Source organism: Agelaius tricolor, unplaced genomic scaffold (assembly GCF_023055355.1).
Source record: "Agelaius tricolor isolate 1412-34295 unplaced genomic scaffold, bAgeTri1.0.p SCAF_4, whole genome shotgun sequence".
In the NCBI taxonomy this organism is placed as follows: domain Eukaryota; kingdom Metazoa; phylum Chordata; class Aves; order Passeriformes; family Icteridae; genus Agelaius; species Agelaius tricolor.
The window spans coordinates 15,873,301-15,890,468 of NW_027269264.1; the positions used below are offsets into that span (position 1 = coordinate 15,873,301).

General features: G+C 37.4%; 1 protein-coding gene across 1 annotated transcript in view; it reads left to right on the forward strand.

Annotated features, from left to right (window-relative positions):
* Positions 1 to 16,309, forward strand: part of CHSY3 (chondroitin sulfate synthase 3) — a 139,632-nt gene extending 123,323 nt beyond the window's left edge. The window contains exon 3 of the mRNA XM_071424723.1: positions 12,009 to 16,309. Coding sequence (XP_071280824.1) covers positions 12,009 to 13,574 — 1,566 coding nt within the window. The 3' untranslated portion in view covers positions 13,575 to 16,309. The remainder of the gene's footprint in view (positions 1 to 12,008) is intronic.
* The last annotated feature ends 859 nt before the right edge of the window (positions 16,310 to 17,168 follow it).

Below are 17,168 nucleotides of genomic sequence, written 5' to 3' on the forward strand. Positions count from 1 at the left end.
GGTGATTTTAATTAGTAATATGATTTACTGTTAGAAGTTACAATTATTTCAGACATGGAAAGACTTCCTTTCAGATCTGCCTGTACTGGGGAGAAAATATCTCTAGAAATATCCAACAAGTCACAGTGAAGGCAAGTGCAACATTCTGCTGTTTCTGCTCTGCAGATCTGTTCAGATGAGAGATCTGAACAAACTCTACATTGAGAAACTCACCAGACTTTGGTTCCAGTCTGTGGGGGATGGCAAACTTCAGTCCTCTGGTATTTCTGCCTGGGATCACTGCTGCTCTGTCTAGCAGTCCTTGGCCACTTTCGGGCTGATCTTCTGTTTTGTTTTAGAAAATTGTCCTTTTTCATTAACCTAGTGCTTTTTCATTATGGTCCCCGGAAGTTAAATCCCCCTATTCTGGCTACGGGAACATTCCTGATATGGCTTAATTTCCCAGTGGGAAGAGGTAGGTGTAAGTAAGACTTATGTTGTAGTAGTGGTAAGAGCCATCAGTATTCACTTGCCTGCATAAATACAGTTTCTGACAAAGCAAGGCCTATATGCAGTACTACCCTGCCTTGTTGTCTTTACTGTTCAGAAGTATTTTGGTATCAAAGAAGAGATGTGCTGATGCACTGCATTCTTCTGTATGTGGCAAGAGGTATTTCCTGATCAAGAAGTTCCTTCCAGTTTATCTGACCTTTCTAACCTCTGCATGTTTATGTGATTTAATTGATCCTCACCACTCCCCAGGATAGGTTAGCATCCCATCTCTTCCCTCTTGTCATGCTTTCTATTTTGACTTTTTGAAATTTCTTACTTTCTCACTAACTTCTATTCTCCACCTTCATGGGCTTTTCAGACAATGTTAGCAAACTGATGTTTCTCCTCAGGCAGTACTTTTAACAACTCTACTTTGCCCAAGAAATAAGCATTGCCTATTCTTGTTTGTCATTTGTCTGGTAGGTGTGCATCCAGACTTGTTAGCTAAAAAGAGATACTGTATCATCCACATGCAGGATGATATACTGCACTGTTTATGGCATTACCTGTGTGATACTAACAAATCAGTCAGCTTTTTTAATTGCATCAAAGTCCAGCTAAAGAAACTGCCATTGGTGTAATTTTGTTTAACTGAATTTGTAAAATACAGTCATGGAGACATGTGTTTCATCTTCAGGTTTGTTGTACTCATCTTGTGGGACTCCCAGTGCATAATTTTGGGCATATGTAGAACATGTGGGGAAAAAAAAAAAGATATGTGAATAAATGGAAGGGTATCACTTAAACATAGGAGAATTATTATTTTTTTACTGTACTGTGTACTTTCCACAAATTTGCAGAAGAGTAAGACACTCCCAAGAAAAGAGGTTAAGTGGAAAACTTAACTGTAAAATAATGGTAAAAAAGGATAAATGAACAGAAAAAGTAGCATCTCTTTAAGGCTGAGTTACTCAAAATAATTTGGAATCATGCTATGTGTTTGCCACTGCACATGTGCTGTATAATATAGATCATATTATACAAATTAAAAATTATACTGAATTGTCAGTGTTTCCAGTCTCCCAAAGTTTGTATTTTTTTGAAATACTTGTGGAGGAGGTCAAGTGCAGATTCTCTAATATTGATTCTACAGCAGGCATTGCTTTCACTCTGTTCCTTCTAAATTATGTTTTGTAATAGAAGTTTACTTATTAATATGGAGTAAGGCTGTGAGGTAATATAAGTTTAACAGGTCACAGAGATCATCTGGTCCAGTCCCTTGGTCTTCAAGCAGGATCTGTTTCAAGACTGGAAATCAAAATTCCATCAGGTTGCACTGGATTAACATTACTTAATAAGCTCCAAAACCTCATGTTTTTGCAAACAGAAGTGTTAGAGGGTGACAGACAGATGTGATAGAATGCCTATCACTGTGCAAAAGTAGTTTATATTAAGTAGCTCTTTATAAATAATTGAGACATAAACTTAAAGGGAGAACATTTTTGGTATATGGCTTGCATAGATAAATCCTCTACTTGATGATTCTATTTTTTCTTTTAGTATTTACCGAAAGTGAAGTTCTGTTTCCAGATAACTGTGGACTTTTGGAAGGATAAGGCTGTTTGGTTTTGCTGTCTTGTATCAAAATGGATTGTATGGAAACTTAGGTAAAACTGAGGGTAAAAAGCAATAAAAACAGCTTGAGAAGAGTATTTATTACTGTCATTTTAGTCTCAAATTCTGGTCTCAAATAACACTACTATTAAAGACTCCTAAAACAATAGGAAAAACTTTTTGTGTCCCAATAATTGACTTCACTGATGGGTAGTAGGTCACAGCATTTGCTTTCTGTAGACTATAATGATAAATATACTGGGAAAAGTAAACTCAAATTATTGTTTTCACTTAGAATTTTTCATTTAGAGAGAAATGTGACCAACTTGTGAAAGCAGGAAACACTTCAGTTTAACTCAGCACTTAGATGTCAGTATTTGTAGCCCTAAAGCTTGATTTTTAATAGTTTGTTTTGGGGTTTTTTTTGAGAATAATTAGAATTTAAAATGGCTTTTTCTTGAATTTTTCTTCAACATTTGAAGTGGTTAGTTACTTCAAAAGTAAGGATGCTTAGGACTCTGTTTAGAAAGTCTTTCTAAGCTCCTGAGGAGCAAAGTAAGATGTACATTTTCTGTAGTTGGTGACAGATTTAGTAAGGCAGAGGCATGCAGATTCTTCAGGAAGATTGATTTTTCTAAGGGAAGTCATAAATACCAGGGAACCCTTTGTGTCAGACTGCTGTAGTTTACAGGATGCTCATCTCCCAGCAGGAAGAATTACAACTTGTAAAATATCACTGCAGTATAAGGATTTTTCATGAGACAGGAGCCTCATACTTTTTATAGCTACTGTTGTTACTGGGGCAGAGCCATGCAGAGGGCTGCTTTCTCTCGCTCTATGAAATTGTCCTCTCCCAGTGTTTCAAGATTACACATTCAGGGTACTTGAAGCATAAAGGTTCTAGAGACATTAATTTTGTTATATTGCACTGCAGAAGAAAATCTCCAAATCTCCGCAGTTCTTCGTTCAGCGGAAGAGGTTTCCTGCATTGAACGTGGCAGGTTTCTGAATGGAGCAGGTTACTTCCCCATGTCAGGCCATGTGACAGGAGTGCACGTGGTGTACTGGGCATCTGAACTGGTCTCAGCTGGTATGATAGGAGTGAAGTCATCACATGAAGCAGGCAGCACAGCCTCAGGCCATTACAGGGTGTTAGTTTTGTGGCTTCAACTTCGTTCGGTTAGCGTGAAATGGGTCTGGATGGACAAAGATTCTCAAACATGTACAAGGAGATAGGTCTCAACAAGTGAAAACCAGAAAGGATACATTACCATTGGTTTTTTTTTAGGAATGGCTCTAGCCAAGTGTGAATGAAATACAGGCATCTTCATACTATCATAAACCAAACTACTCTCTTCTGTAATGTATTTGAAGAGTGCTGAGTATATCCATGCTAAAAAGTGTTCACCACACTAGCTGTCAGTATTTGGATGTTTTGTTTAGAAGTGTGGGGTTTTTTGTAGGAGGGAAAGCTTTGGGGATAAGGTTTATGTAAACATCTGAGCACTACTGAGTAGGAGGGAAAAGGACATGATTGTTGGTGTAACAAAAGGGAAGTTTCTCTGTAAAAATTCCTTCTGGGGTAATCCTGTAAAGTAGGGTTTGTTGCTAGTTCAACTGTGATACTACCCACAAAGTACCCAAAAAAAGCAAAATTTCCAGTTTTTATAGAATTTGTATATGTGGAATCAGCATTTCTGGCATTCATGCACTTCAAAGAGTAATTACAGTATTCAAATCTTTGGTCAGATACACAAATGCATGAGTCCGTGCTTTAGAAAAGTTTATCATCAAACAAATATAAATACTTTTAGGTCACAACACATAGAAACAATTCAGAAATTATGATTAGTCATCAAATAACTTTTTCATCTTTTTTTCCTTAACACAGAGGTTAGAACTTGATATTTCCGTCTAAATATATAACCTTAAAGACTTCTTCCTGTTTTTGTGTTGTGTATATTGAATGCTAATATTGGACAGATTTAATATTTCTGCTTCTATATGGCCAAATGTGTCACATAGTGAGAAAGGGACAGACTATAAAATAAAAGTACTTACACACTTTGCATACATGTGTTATGTAATAGAGTTAATCGTAACTTTCACTTAGTTTAAGAAATAATTCCATAGGCACACTAAGACTTCAATAATTCTTATTTTGCTAACACAAAAATTTGTTTTTTAGTCTTATGGTTCAATAATTATTGTAAACTACATTCAGGACTATGCTTAAGGGTAAGAGGTTGGCAAAATAACTTCCTTCTTTTGCTCCTTAAAGTTAATGATTAAGCATTTTTCTCAACTCCATATTTAAAAAGTGTGTGTTTTGTAGGAAGAAATATTGGTAAATGCTCGGGTGCATTGCTGTGTATGAGCCTTCAGGAAGGTTTAAGGGTCTTGCACTAAAGATGTGTTGGTATAGAAGATTATGTATTACTTTTGTGGTTAAATTTTACAATGTTTTTAAAATATAGTATGAATTCTGTAAATAATAAAGCATGTACATAAAAAGCTAGGGTTTCTTACAGAGTGTACTTGATGCATGTTATAGCTAACTAATAGACAATAATGTGTGTTATTTTAACAATGGAGTATTTTAGTGGCTTGATACAAATGAAGAAAGAATTAATTATTGATTAATGTTCTTTAAATTTGTGAAATACCACTTAATAATAAATTCTTTGTTTCATACTGTATGAGACATGGCAGGGAAGGGTATTTGGTTGTAAGGGAGCTGAAGCACCCTTTAAGGCAGGGTAAGAACCTTGGCAAGATCCAGTTTGGAATATAGCCCTGATGTTGTGGGAGACTGGGCTTCAAGGAGGGTGGATTGCTTCTTTACTTAACGTGTGGAAGCCAGAGAACAATTTTAGCACTTGGAAAAGTTCTAGCATCAAGTTTTAGCATCCTTAGTTACCTAAGGAAGCACACATGCACTGCCAGGATGTTCAAAAGTATGTACATGCTGAGGATTGTCACCTGGATGGCAACGCTACTGTGGTAAACTACCTTCTGTAATGAAGGAAACAATGGCAAAACTGCAGATGGCTCTACCTGCTGGACTGCAGGGGTATTAGTTTAATGCCATGGAAGGCATGTTCAGCTCCCAAGACTCATGGTGTAAACATGTAGCTGGTCCCAGTGCATTTGTTGGTGTCTCACTGTGTAACCCCTTGATAGTAGAACTTGCTTTTCTCTGCTGAGCTCTCTCAGTGACCAAATATGTAGGAGCAAACACAAGTCTGAACATCACTGAGTTACACGAAGCTTAAGCTATGACAGAAAAATTAGTTATATCTTTCCTGTGATCCTTTATCATGCAGAACAGGAAATGAGTCAGATCATTGGGATCATCAAAATTGCTGAGTCAGCCATTTCCATTTCACATCCTAGTGGAAAGATTGGCAGTAAGTTGGGGGCTGTTGTTCATTGTAACTGGAACTGTTATTAGCAGCTTAACCTGTCATCCCTTCCACATTAACCTGGTGCTTCTCTTCTGAAGGCTGGTTTGTTCCAAAGAAGGGGCTTAGTGACACCAGGCAGTCCAAACCTGAGAAGGCCAGAAGACTGTCAGCCTACCTTCCTTAAATCTGCTGACTACTAAAATGCAGCCTTTTCCACAACTGTTTCACTTAGATAATGCCCAGGGTAATTTAAGACATTTCTCTGTTTCCTTCCATGCATGCTGCTGTCCTTGTATACCAGTGCTGTTTAATTTGTCTATTTACAAGCTAAATCAGAAAAGTCCTCACAAGTTTCTTTTGCATTGATTTGTCCCATGCATTTGATAAAAATGCAGGCCTAGAATTGTGTGAAATTGTTTGTTGCATCTTTCCGAAATATTCTGACTGATGCAAAACTAAGTTTTGTGTCCCTTTTCTGTAGAGGATTCACACTGAATTTTAATAATGTCTTCATGTCACCTTATTGTCTGATGATATTCTCATGTTTTTTCTTTGTATGCCAATTATTTCCAGTTTAAAACGTCAGTTTTCCTAAGATACTTAGTCACATACCTCTTACAGCCATGGGTAGAGCATTTTATGTGTTGTTTTATTATAACGACTTAATTTCCACAATTTCTTAATTTCCAAGTTCTCTGGCTCTTATGGGTTGTATTTTCTTCTCATTTAGTCATAATGTCCTTGACTATGTGTCATGAGCAGTGTCTAAGATTTTGTACCAGCATCACTAGGAATGATACTGTTCCTTAGAAGTTTCTGTAATAACTTCCCTCCAAACTGATAATTGCCCACTTGTACATAGCTTGTTATTGCTTCTCTGTTATCTAGTTCATACGCATTTCATAATTCCAGTCTTAATCCTTATCTTCTGCAGGCTCATAGTATTTCTCAGAGCATCAAAACTGACCTGCTCATATCTGTCTTTTGTCCAGAAACTTAGATTAACTGTAATTTAGTGTTACATTTTGTTATAGTACGTATTATTGAGGCCATCCTAATGTACCTATAGTAATCTGAATTTTTTTTAAGCACTCAACTTCCTGTTGTTCAGCAAAACAGTATCATCTCAAACGCGGTAGATTTACATATGTACTTCATACAGATGAAATGTCCCTTGAATTCAATGGCAGCAGTGAATAAATCTTCATCTTTAGCAGAGCTAAACTTTAAAGAGCAGAGGGAAGAAAGACCAGGAGTAATTCCTGTTCATCTTATTTCTACATTTATTAAAAGTCCAGTTTAGATAAAATGATCAACAGTTTAGCACTCCCATGGATTTAAGAACAGCTCGAGTGAATGGAAGATTTTTATGTCTTCTCTGTTAAATGTTGTTAATGCTCAAAAAAATTGTGTTAATTTAAAAAGCACCATTTGCATTCACTCTTTTAATATGTGATAGTCTTGCAATAATAAAGTTGGTAGGTTTGGGCTTTTGTGTATATGCAGTAAGAACCTTCCTTTTTTATTACATCAGTAAATCACAGTGGTTACAATGATTTCAGAGCTTGCGATGCAAATTACTTTGTGCTTGTGTGTTAGCTATTGTATTTTTCTGCCACAATAATAAAACGTTGCCTTTATTCTGATTTCTTTCTTATATTTTTTTTAATTCCTGCTTGCAGTTCAGAGTTCCTCAGAGCATGATTAGATCTTAAGTGTTTCTTGCCAACTTTTAGTTTCAGCTGGCATGGAAAAAGGCAAGCAGAAGTCCATGCCAACTCTTGCATTAGTTGTGCCTCAAGAACCAGTCAGAAGACAGCAAACTATTCAGAAAAGTCACAAAGTCATGCAATGTGAACAGATAAAATGTTGGACCTCCAGGTATTATATTGAATTGAAGACAAATTCTCCCATTCACTTCTTTCAGTGAACATAAATTGGTCGTATCATGTCAAAGTGAAAGTTCATTTGGCAAAATATTCTCTCTCTGGGGTAATTGGTAGAAGAAACTGAGGCAGGGTACAGGACAATAAGGAAATATTGTGATATGTTTTCAACTGGAGCTACAGGAGTTCTGGATAGCAATGATTGTAGATTCCCACTAAGCTGTTGCTTCACTCTTTAAAGTGATCCAAAATTTTACCATCAGCAGCTTGCTGTGCCACTAAGGTCTGTTTCTGAGTCTTGAGTGCATCCTTGTAAGTGTCATAGTTCTTTATGTGAGAAGAGGTGGTACCATTCCTATCAATTTTTCTTATGGTGCTCATTTACTCTGACTCCATTGATCTCATGATTGGCCCTCTTTGGATTTCTTTCTTTTGGGCTAGTTATCTGTTTATTTAATGATCCAGATGTATAATCGTTGGGTAGCCATGGTTGGTACCTTTGTACTTACATGATGGTTGATGACAAACTCAATATAACCTGGCCATCATCACTCCCAGCCCAGAAAGCCAGTGGGATCCTGGGCTGCATCCAAAGCAGTGTGGGCAGCAGTGTGAGGGAGGGAATTCCTCCCCTCTGCTCTGCCCTAGTGAGACCCCACCTGGAGTGCCAGTTCTGGTGCCCCCAACACACAAAGGATGTGGGACTCTTGGAGCAAGTGCAGAGGAGGACATGAAGTTGATGAGAGGTACAAAGGCTGAGAAAGTTGGGGCTGCTCACTCTAGAGAAGAGAAAGTTGCACGGAGACCTCGCAGCAGCCTTCCACTGTCTGGAGAACTACAGGAAAGCCAGAGAGCAGCTCTTCAGGGATTGTATTGAAAGAACAAAGAGTAATAGGTACAAACTGAAAGAGGAAAAACTTAGGCTTACAGGTTAGGAAGAAATTCTTTCCTGTGAGGGTGGTGAGGCACAAACAGGTTGTCCAAGGGAGATTGTGGATATCCCAAGCCGGACACTGTTAAAGGCTGGGTTGGATAATACTTTGAGGAACCTGGTTTAGTGGAAGGTATCTCTGCCCATGGTAGAGGTGTTGGAACTAGATGATATTTAAGGTCCCTACCAACCCTTAATATCCTATAATTCTGTGTTAACAGTTTCGGATGGGTCAATACTGATAAGGTGCCTGGCCAGTCTTCAAGATGCTAGTGTACTATGGACACAACCATGTAATGAAGCTTCTGATTCACTCTAGACTTGTCCTCATGCTATTTGCTTTTCTTTTCATCATTGCTGAACCTCTGTGTGACACCTACACAGAATTGCATACTGTGTGGACTGGTACTGTTAGGACAGAGTCCTAACAGCTTACACAGTTTTGCATTATTCAGGCAGAGTTAGGATTGTATTCCTCTCATGTTCTTTGCATTTATCTATATAGAATTTAATCTGGCATTTTATTACCTTGCTATTCAAAATCATGAAAACTTTTGCAGGAAGGTTTACTCTTACCATGCTGAATAATTTTAATTTATAGTCAATAAATCTCGCCACTTCCTAAACCCACCTCCTTTGTGCGATAATTTATAACTACATTTTTCAATTCAGACTCTCACACAAATCCATTTTCCAGGAAATTTAATCATCCTTCCCTTTGCCTTCTGGGCTTGACCATCTTGCCTAGAAATTTCAAAGCAAAGTTCGGATCAAATTGAATTGCTTTCATTTAGATGTTAATAAGTTGAATTGTAATAAGACATTTTTTCTTGCAACATTAAGAACAAATTTCAGCACCAAGATTAAAGCAGGCTATCTTCAGGAAGTGTTGATGCTTTCAGTGCCATGTTTGTTCTGTTTTCTCCAAATCAGGATCTATTAAGAGTTTTCAGTAACATAACTAAAAATGGATTAGTACAGTTTTGCATATGTGTGATAGTACTGCATTACTGAGTTGATTGAATCTTTTTTCATTGCTACTTTTAATCTGTTGTTGATTATCAAAACCAAAATCATTATTATAATGGAGTATATCTTCTCTCCATTGTTTCAGTGGAGCATATCAAATAAACCGAGGCATCTGAAATTGGGATGTGCAAAAAATGCAGTATTTATGTCAACATAAATTTATTTGTGTTAAATAAGTGATGCTAATGAATCTTCTGTAAAGCTGATTTTGTAATAAGTCAAGGGTTACAGAAGAATTTGCACAATTGGAGGACAGCATTTAGATTTGCAGCAATATGTCATCTGTTGCAAATCTTTTGGATAAATTCCATTTTACTACTTTACATAAAACTTTCATGTACTTACCTATGAAAAATCACGTTCTTTAAATGTTAATGGTTGTAAATGGGTAAAGTTAATGGTTGTTTCATTTATACTCAAATAACATTCTTCATTAGACAACTTAGAAAAGAAAGTCACGCAAACCACCTGCCCTTCTTTCTTTTGTTTTCAACACCACACATTTTCTTAATTTTCCTTTAAGGGGACTTTACTGTGAAATTCTAGATGTAAAAATCATGCCTTCAGCTTTTTGCAGGAAAAGTGGACAATGCAAAAGCATAGCATGTCACCTTGCAGAGCTCACAGCATACAATTTTAAGTAAAACAGACCAGTAAGGAAGTGTAACTTATAACTGGAGAGCTGGAAATCTGGCCAGATCAGCTCTTCTTTTTTCTTTATTCAAAATGTAAATTATAGAGTGAGAAGAGAAAATAGTTTTTCCAAAGAGCAAATGCCACCACCCAGCTCTTTCCTAAACACTGTTTTCCCTTTCACTCTCTAATCCATCTGTCCTGCCTGTGACCATCTCTAACTCTCAAGAAAGCCATATTTCAGTTTTTTCGGCACTCCTAGTTAAAACACTAACAGGCCTGATGATGTTGGTTCCTGTTCTATGTGATTATAAGGAAATCAGCCAAACTCTCATCTCATCTCGTATAACAAGCAAACCACCCGCATTTCAAGACAGAACAAATTTTTTAGAGAGCTTTAGGTAGGTTCTATGAATAGGGGATATATGAGTAATGTAACATTGTATGGTTTTTTCCACGTTCATTTTCACTTCAATATAACAGAGGTACCTGTTTTATTAGAGGCAAATTTAACATAGCTTAAGGTATTTATCAGAATGTGTCTGTTGCTTTTCTACATGTTATATGACTAACTTCAAAAATTTTAAACTGAGTAATAGTAGCAGCCATGTTTGCTCAAGCAGAGGCATTTGAGGTCTGAATGAAATGGGAGGGGCAGTCCAGAAGTTCTGTATTAAAGTTCTGTTTTTCTAAATGTGACAATGTTTATGTCTTGTACATGCTAATGAATATTACATAGCTTTCGTGATTCTTATCTTAGGAGTTAGTTAGGAGTTATGGAGTTATTTTACATTCATTGCCCTATTCTTAATATTACTTCCAGTGTCAAAACTTCTGTTCTTGAAAGAATTGAAGTAAAATGAGCTAAATGATTTGAGTCAGATATACTGTGCAATCAGGACTTACCTCTCCTGATTTCTTCAGTGTATAAAAGACAAACTGCAATACCCATGTCAGAATCTGATTGCAGCTCAAGTTTAAAACACATTCTTGAACATTTTCTATCTAATTAGCACATTTTCCTCATGTATTTATTACAGACCAATCTGTTTGCAGATTTAAAACAAAATGAGCCTTTTCTCCTTTGTCTGCCAGTCATGGGAAATAATTCTCTGGAGCAAAGAGCAGCAGGTTTTAAATATATTTATCATATCAGTATTTTACTAGTCCATATGATTTCCCACTTAAGAATAAATACTCATCACATTAATAATGAGCTAAGTTGTCTTCTAGGGAGGAAACTCAGTCAAAGATAGTTTCATGATATGTTTAGTCAGCACAGAAAGTATAAAGGCCAGATATTTTGGACTTGTCAGCCACAAAACGTATCTCTTCACTCCATCACAATTACTAATTTGACAGAAGTAGAATGTCTTTTCTTGGTACAGAAATAAATTGGAAATCACTATCACCATCAATTGCTTAATTGGCATACTCTATTATATGTGTACCTTACAAAATGTATTTAAGATGGTTTTATTTCAATTATTGAATTCTCTGTCAACATGAAAAATTTTTTTTTGTTAAGGCCATTCAGTTTTTGAATGTTAAGCAGCACTAACTATTTGCATATATCAGTACAGTCAGCTTTTTGCTCCATAGGCACAAATACAGGGTGCTCTTTAAAAAATTGTGATTGTTGCTAACCTTCCATTAAGGATCTGTGCTAACTGGGGTTTAGATGGAAGTGAAGTCAGTGATTCATGCATAGCACCTATGAACTCCTATTAGCCACAGACCTATGCCTATGCATTTCCCTTAGTTCTGCAGCTGAACAAAATGAAGATAAAACCAATATAACTGACCTTTTCTTTAGACAGAGGACAATATTTGTCCACTTACTGTGGACACTACTGAAACTCAAACCAAAACAATGTAACTATTTTCTACTGGCCGCTTTAAAACTCTGTGCCTAAAAATAATCATTGTCTAAAAGAATAGGTAATGATACTAGTACCAATGTGAGTCCTTTTTCTGGGTAGAAGACATTAAACTTAATGTCTCTTTCCCCCTACGCCCCTCTCTCTCTCTTTGTAGATGCAGCAATTGTTCCACGAAAACTATGAACACAACCGCAAGGGTTACATTCAAGATCTTCACAACAGCAAGATCCACACAGCCATAACACTTCATCCAAACAAAAGACCTGCCTACCAGTATAGGCTGCACAGTTACATACTGAGTCGCAAAATTTCTGAACTGCGCCATCGGACCATCCAGCTCCATCGAGAAAGTGTCCTGATGAGCAAGCTCAGTAACACTGAAATAAATAAGGAAGATCAGCAACTGGGAGTGGTGCCATCTATCAATAACTTCCAGCCACGTGAAAGGGATGAAGTCATCGAGTGGGAGTTCCTGACAGGAAAGTTTCTTTACTCAATGGTGGAGAACCAGCCACCCCGGCAGAGCCTGAGCAGCGTCCTGCGGGCTGCACTGGATGATACTGTGATGCAGGTCATGGAAATGATAAATGAGAACTCCAGATCTAGAGGAAGACTCATTGATTTCAAGGAAATACAGTATGGGTACCGCAGGGTAGACCCTCTGCATGGAGTAGAGTACATTCTGGATTTACTGCTTTTGTACAAAAGGCATAAAGGAAGGAAAGTTACAGTTCCAGTGAGACGCCATGCTTACCTTCAGCAATTGTTTAGCAAACCTTTCTTCAAAGAAGCGGAGGAGCTGGATGTAAAAAGCTTGCTGGAGGACACCAACAGTGACACTCAATCTTTCTCTTTCCTTTCAAATTCTTTAAAGATTTTTTCCTCGTCATTCCAAGGCACCAAAGACACTGGGGGACAGAGTGACAAGAAGATACATATTCTTGTCCCTATCATGGGGAGATTTGATACTTTCTCAAGATTTATGGTTAATTTTGAGAAGACTTGTCTGATTCCCAAGCAGAATGTAAAGTTGGCAATAATTCTCTTCAGTTCTGATTCGGAGCCAGACTCTAGCAAACACATAGAGCTAATGAAAGAATACAGCATTAAGTATCCCAAGGCAGATATAACCCTGATTCCAATGTCAGGAAAGTTTTCTAGAGGTCTGGCTCTTGAGATGGCCTCGTCTCATTTTGACAATGACACTTTGCTGCTGTTCTGTGATGTTGACCTAGTATTCACATCAGACTTCCTCCAGCGATGCAGAGATAACACTATTCAGGGAGAACAGGTTTACTACCCTATCATCTTCAGCCAATACGATCCAAAAGTAATATATGGAGGCAACCCTCCAGCTGACAGTAGTTTTGTTTTCACAAAAAGAACTGGATTTTGGAGGGAGTATGGATTTGGAATTACCTGTATTTACAAAAGTGACCTACTTACTGCTGGTGGATTTGATACCTCGATTCAAGGCTGGGGACTTGAGGATGTAGATCTCTTTACTAAAGTGATAACGTCTGGCTTGAAGGCCTTCAGAAGTCAGGAAGTAGGAGTTGTCCATATTTTTCATCCTGTTCAGTGTGACCCCAACTTAGATCCGAAACAATATAAAATGTGCTTAGGGTCCAAAGCAAGTACATTTGCCTCTACCATGCAGCTCGCTGGACTCTGGCTACAGAAACATTTGGGTGTCAGGTACAATTGGACTCTCTCCTGACAACTCAGCCTATTTGGCCTTTTTAGCGGAGTTTACCTCATTGCTGTTATTTGATTTTGCTGTTGTAGTTTTAAACTCCCTCCTTGTAGTCTTCCAAAGACTGTTGACCTCAAACGGGCTGACTCTGCTGTTCACTGTCGTTTCTTATACCTACTGAACTGGTGAGGTGAATTCCTTCATATTTCCTTTATTTGAAATTCAGTCTTGTCATGGAAATCACACAAGCCCATGGAGCATATTCATCACAAGAGACTGTATTAGAAGAATGTTGTCTTTCAGTTTTTGGATTCAGTATCATCTTTGTTGCATTTCTCAGATTTGATGTGATACTAATATTTACTGGTGAAGGTACCACAAAAGTGCTTTATGCTTCTTCTGGGGATGGAACTCTCTAAGATAAACTTAAGTTTTATAATTTATATGAGGACTTATATGTATAAACGCTACTTTTCTTCATCTTTCGAATTTTTAAAGTAAATGAATAACTATAACTGTATGTTTATTTTTTAAAAAAAAGAGTAAAGCTGAGGAGCTACTTGCAAATACAACTGGTACTGGCTACCAAGGTCCTTAAATGTCTTATTATTAGAACAAACTCCTCATTGTTATTCAGTCAAAGTGTAAATGAACTTTATTTTCACAACAAACAGGATTTAATCAAGTGCTCATCTACACTTTGAAGATTATTTGAGCCAACATCCTTCATTTGCAGGCAAGAAGAAACTATGACTCAACATGGTGATTTATGATAAAGTGCAAGCATACAGTGTTCTTACTTTGAAACACATAGGATAAGTTGTTCTTTCTCTTTTTAGAATGAGTCTCTACTAATTTACTTTTACATTCCTTTCATAAGGCTGAACTTCAGTGTTAAAAGTTAAAGCTGTAGTTTTTTGTTTTACATTTTTCATGAATATTGGTACTCAGTAGCAAGTTGTTGTTAAAATTAAGGTAACTGTAGAATAGTTATTTAAGTTTCAAAATTTACTATTGCAGGTCAAAGTTCCTTGCCAATATATTTATATTAGTGGAGGTTATAAGACTGTTTTCAGATTTATTTCTCCAAACCGCCTGAAGTTGCCATATTGTGGATTCATGAAGTAAAGTATTTAATACCAACACGAGAAATAATAAAATTAATTTCTGTATTTTAAAGAAATGTTTATATAGGGATATATATGTGTGTGTGTGCGTGTGTGTATATCCCTATATACATAGATATATAGAGAGAGTAATTTCAATGTTCCACTTTTTAGTTCAGGCAGTGATTTGCTACAATCTTGTTTTTTTTGCCAGATGCTTGGAGCATTTCATGTTATACTGTGGTAAGACCTTAGAGACATTCAGGAAACCATCAGAATTTAACTAAACTTAAGTTATTACAGTGGGTACATCAATAACCTCAGTACCCTGGATTTCAAACTATATTTCAAACCGAGCTGGGCAAGAAAAAGTGGTGAGATTTTTAGCTGTAACTGACTGCTTCTGTGTTTCCTTAAAAAAGAAAGCCAACCAAAAAACCCCCCAAACCCCCCAAAATGACTAAGTGATTGAAATTCACTGGCACATCTGTTTGTGGGAGGAATCCAGGTTATTTCCTAAGGTTTGAAGAGGGTATGCAGGTCAGTTAATGTCTGTTATCTGTGGTTCTCTGTTCTGGATTTACCATGCAAAGAAAAAGGCAACCTTGACAAGAACTGAGTAAATTCAGAATTAAAAGGCTGGCCATAGTGTGCTCTAAGAAAGGCCATTTCCTTGCCCTGGAGAAGATAGTAATTGTTGTAGGTGAGAACAGAGACTGTAATTTATGTTTGTACCAGCCCTCCTCAAGCAGAACTCCTGGGCTGTTATTTTCCTGGAGGCTCTTGCCTTCCTAGCCTAGTATTGTTAGCTCAAATGTATGACAAAAGAAAAATTCACTTTCAATTTATATTATAATTCTTGGAAATTGCTCTTCAAACTGAGTGCAAAAGTCACACCTTTTTCCTTAAAAAAGCCAAGAACAAGAAACCTGATATATTTTAAAAATCTCAATTAACCAATGCAACTCAGATTGTAAATATCAAAAACTGATTGCCTGTTGATAAATATTTGTGATGATTTCATAAACAAGAAAAAACCTAATGACTTAGAAAGATATCTAAGGAAATCATTGTCTGCAGGGATGTATTCCAGTGTTTATTTCAATTACTTAACTTAGCGGCCAGAAAGTATTTGCTCAACTCAAAGTAAAATAGTAGATTAGAACAAGCAATGAAACCAATCATTCAGTGGGGATAAAGATGTATACAGAGGGCTTGCAGGATCAGGTCCTACATGATATAAGCAAAATGCTAGCATTTACCAGTACAAATATTTATTTAGTGTCTTGACTGATTCATTTGTTTATATGATGAATTACTTTGTTAAAAACCTGATTATAAATGTTTATTATGAAATACTGCATTTTCTTTTGAAATAACTATCCTGAGATAACTTGAGAACTTGTGTTAGTTTGTCTAAGGAATAATATGCCTTCTAAGGAGATCACATTAAAAGAAAAAAAAAAGCACAAAAGTGTTAATGTTATGTATGTATAGATTAGGATGGGAATATCTGTGTTAATCAACTGTTTGCTGTTCTAATCTGAATCATAATCTTGATTGTAAAACGAAATTTCTATGTGTATAATGTCCCTTTGTAAATGCATGACAAGTGAATTCACAATAGAACATAACAATCGATTCTTCCCCAAACCTCCTTCCCCTGGGAATAATTTTCCTGGCTTCATTGTTGGGAAGTGGGTTGTGAACAGCTCATACTTTGGCTTTTTAGACACAGCCATTCTTAAAAAAAAAATCTCAGCATTTGCTACTCAGAAACCTCAGAAATCCCCAAACCACTGCATCATGGCATGTTTTCCCAGTTGCAGTGTTTAATTTAACAGAGCATTTGCATCTCCTGGATGAAGGAAAAACATCATGCTGGGCTCTGTGGGACTTGATGAGTGTACTCTGCATCAGGGTACTGGCTCTCAAGCTGAAGAAAGGCAGAAGGCCAGGGGGAGGCGTGAGGCTCAGCCATGGGAGTTGGCACCTTGTGCCCAAGTCACCCCTGTGCTGCCACCTGTGCTGCCCACGGCCTGCCATGGAACTATGACTTGGCAGCTCAAACAAGCACAGAAGAGCTGTGCTTGCTGCCACCAGCTGCTCTTAAGAAGCAAAAGGGCCATTTTTATCAGGGAGGAATGAAAGGAGGGTCTCAAACTGGGGATTCATCGAGGGGGGTGGCAGGTTGTCTTGTGCAGATCATGTTTCTCACTGTCCCCAGGTGAAAAGACCCTGGTCCGACATGGCTTCCCTCTGTTTGCACTCCAAGGGCTTTGAAGGAAGGGGCAAAACTTCATGGGGCTCATGGACCTGCATCATGTACTTGGGCCCTACCATATCATGGGACATGTGGGAGGGAAAAGGTGCCACATGGTCTTCCCAAAGAGCAGTACAGAGAGAGGCACCTTCTGCACTCAGCAAATGCCAGCTGTGCACAAAACTGCCTTCTGGAGCCTTTGCTCTACGGTGTGCTTGATAATAGTTCAAGATTCTTCCCAAAAATTAC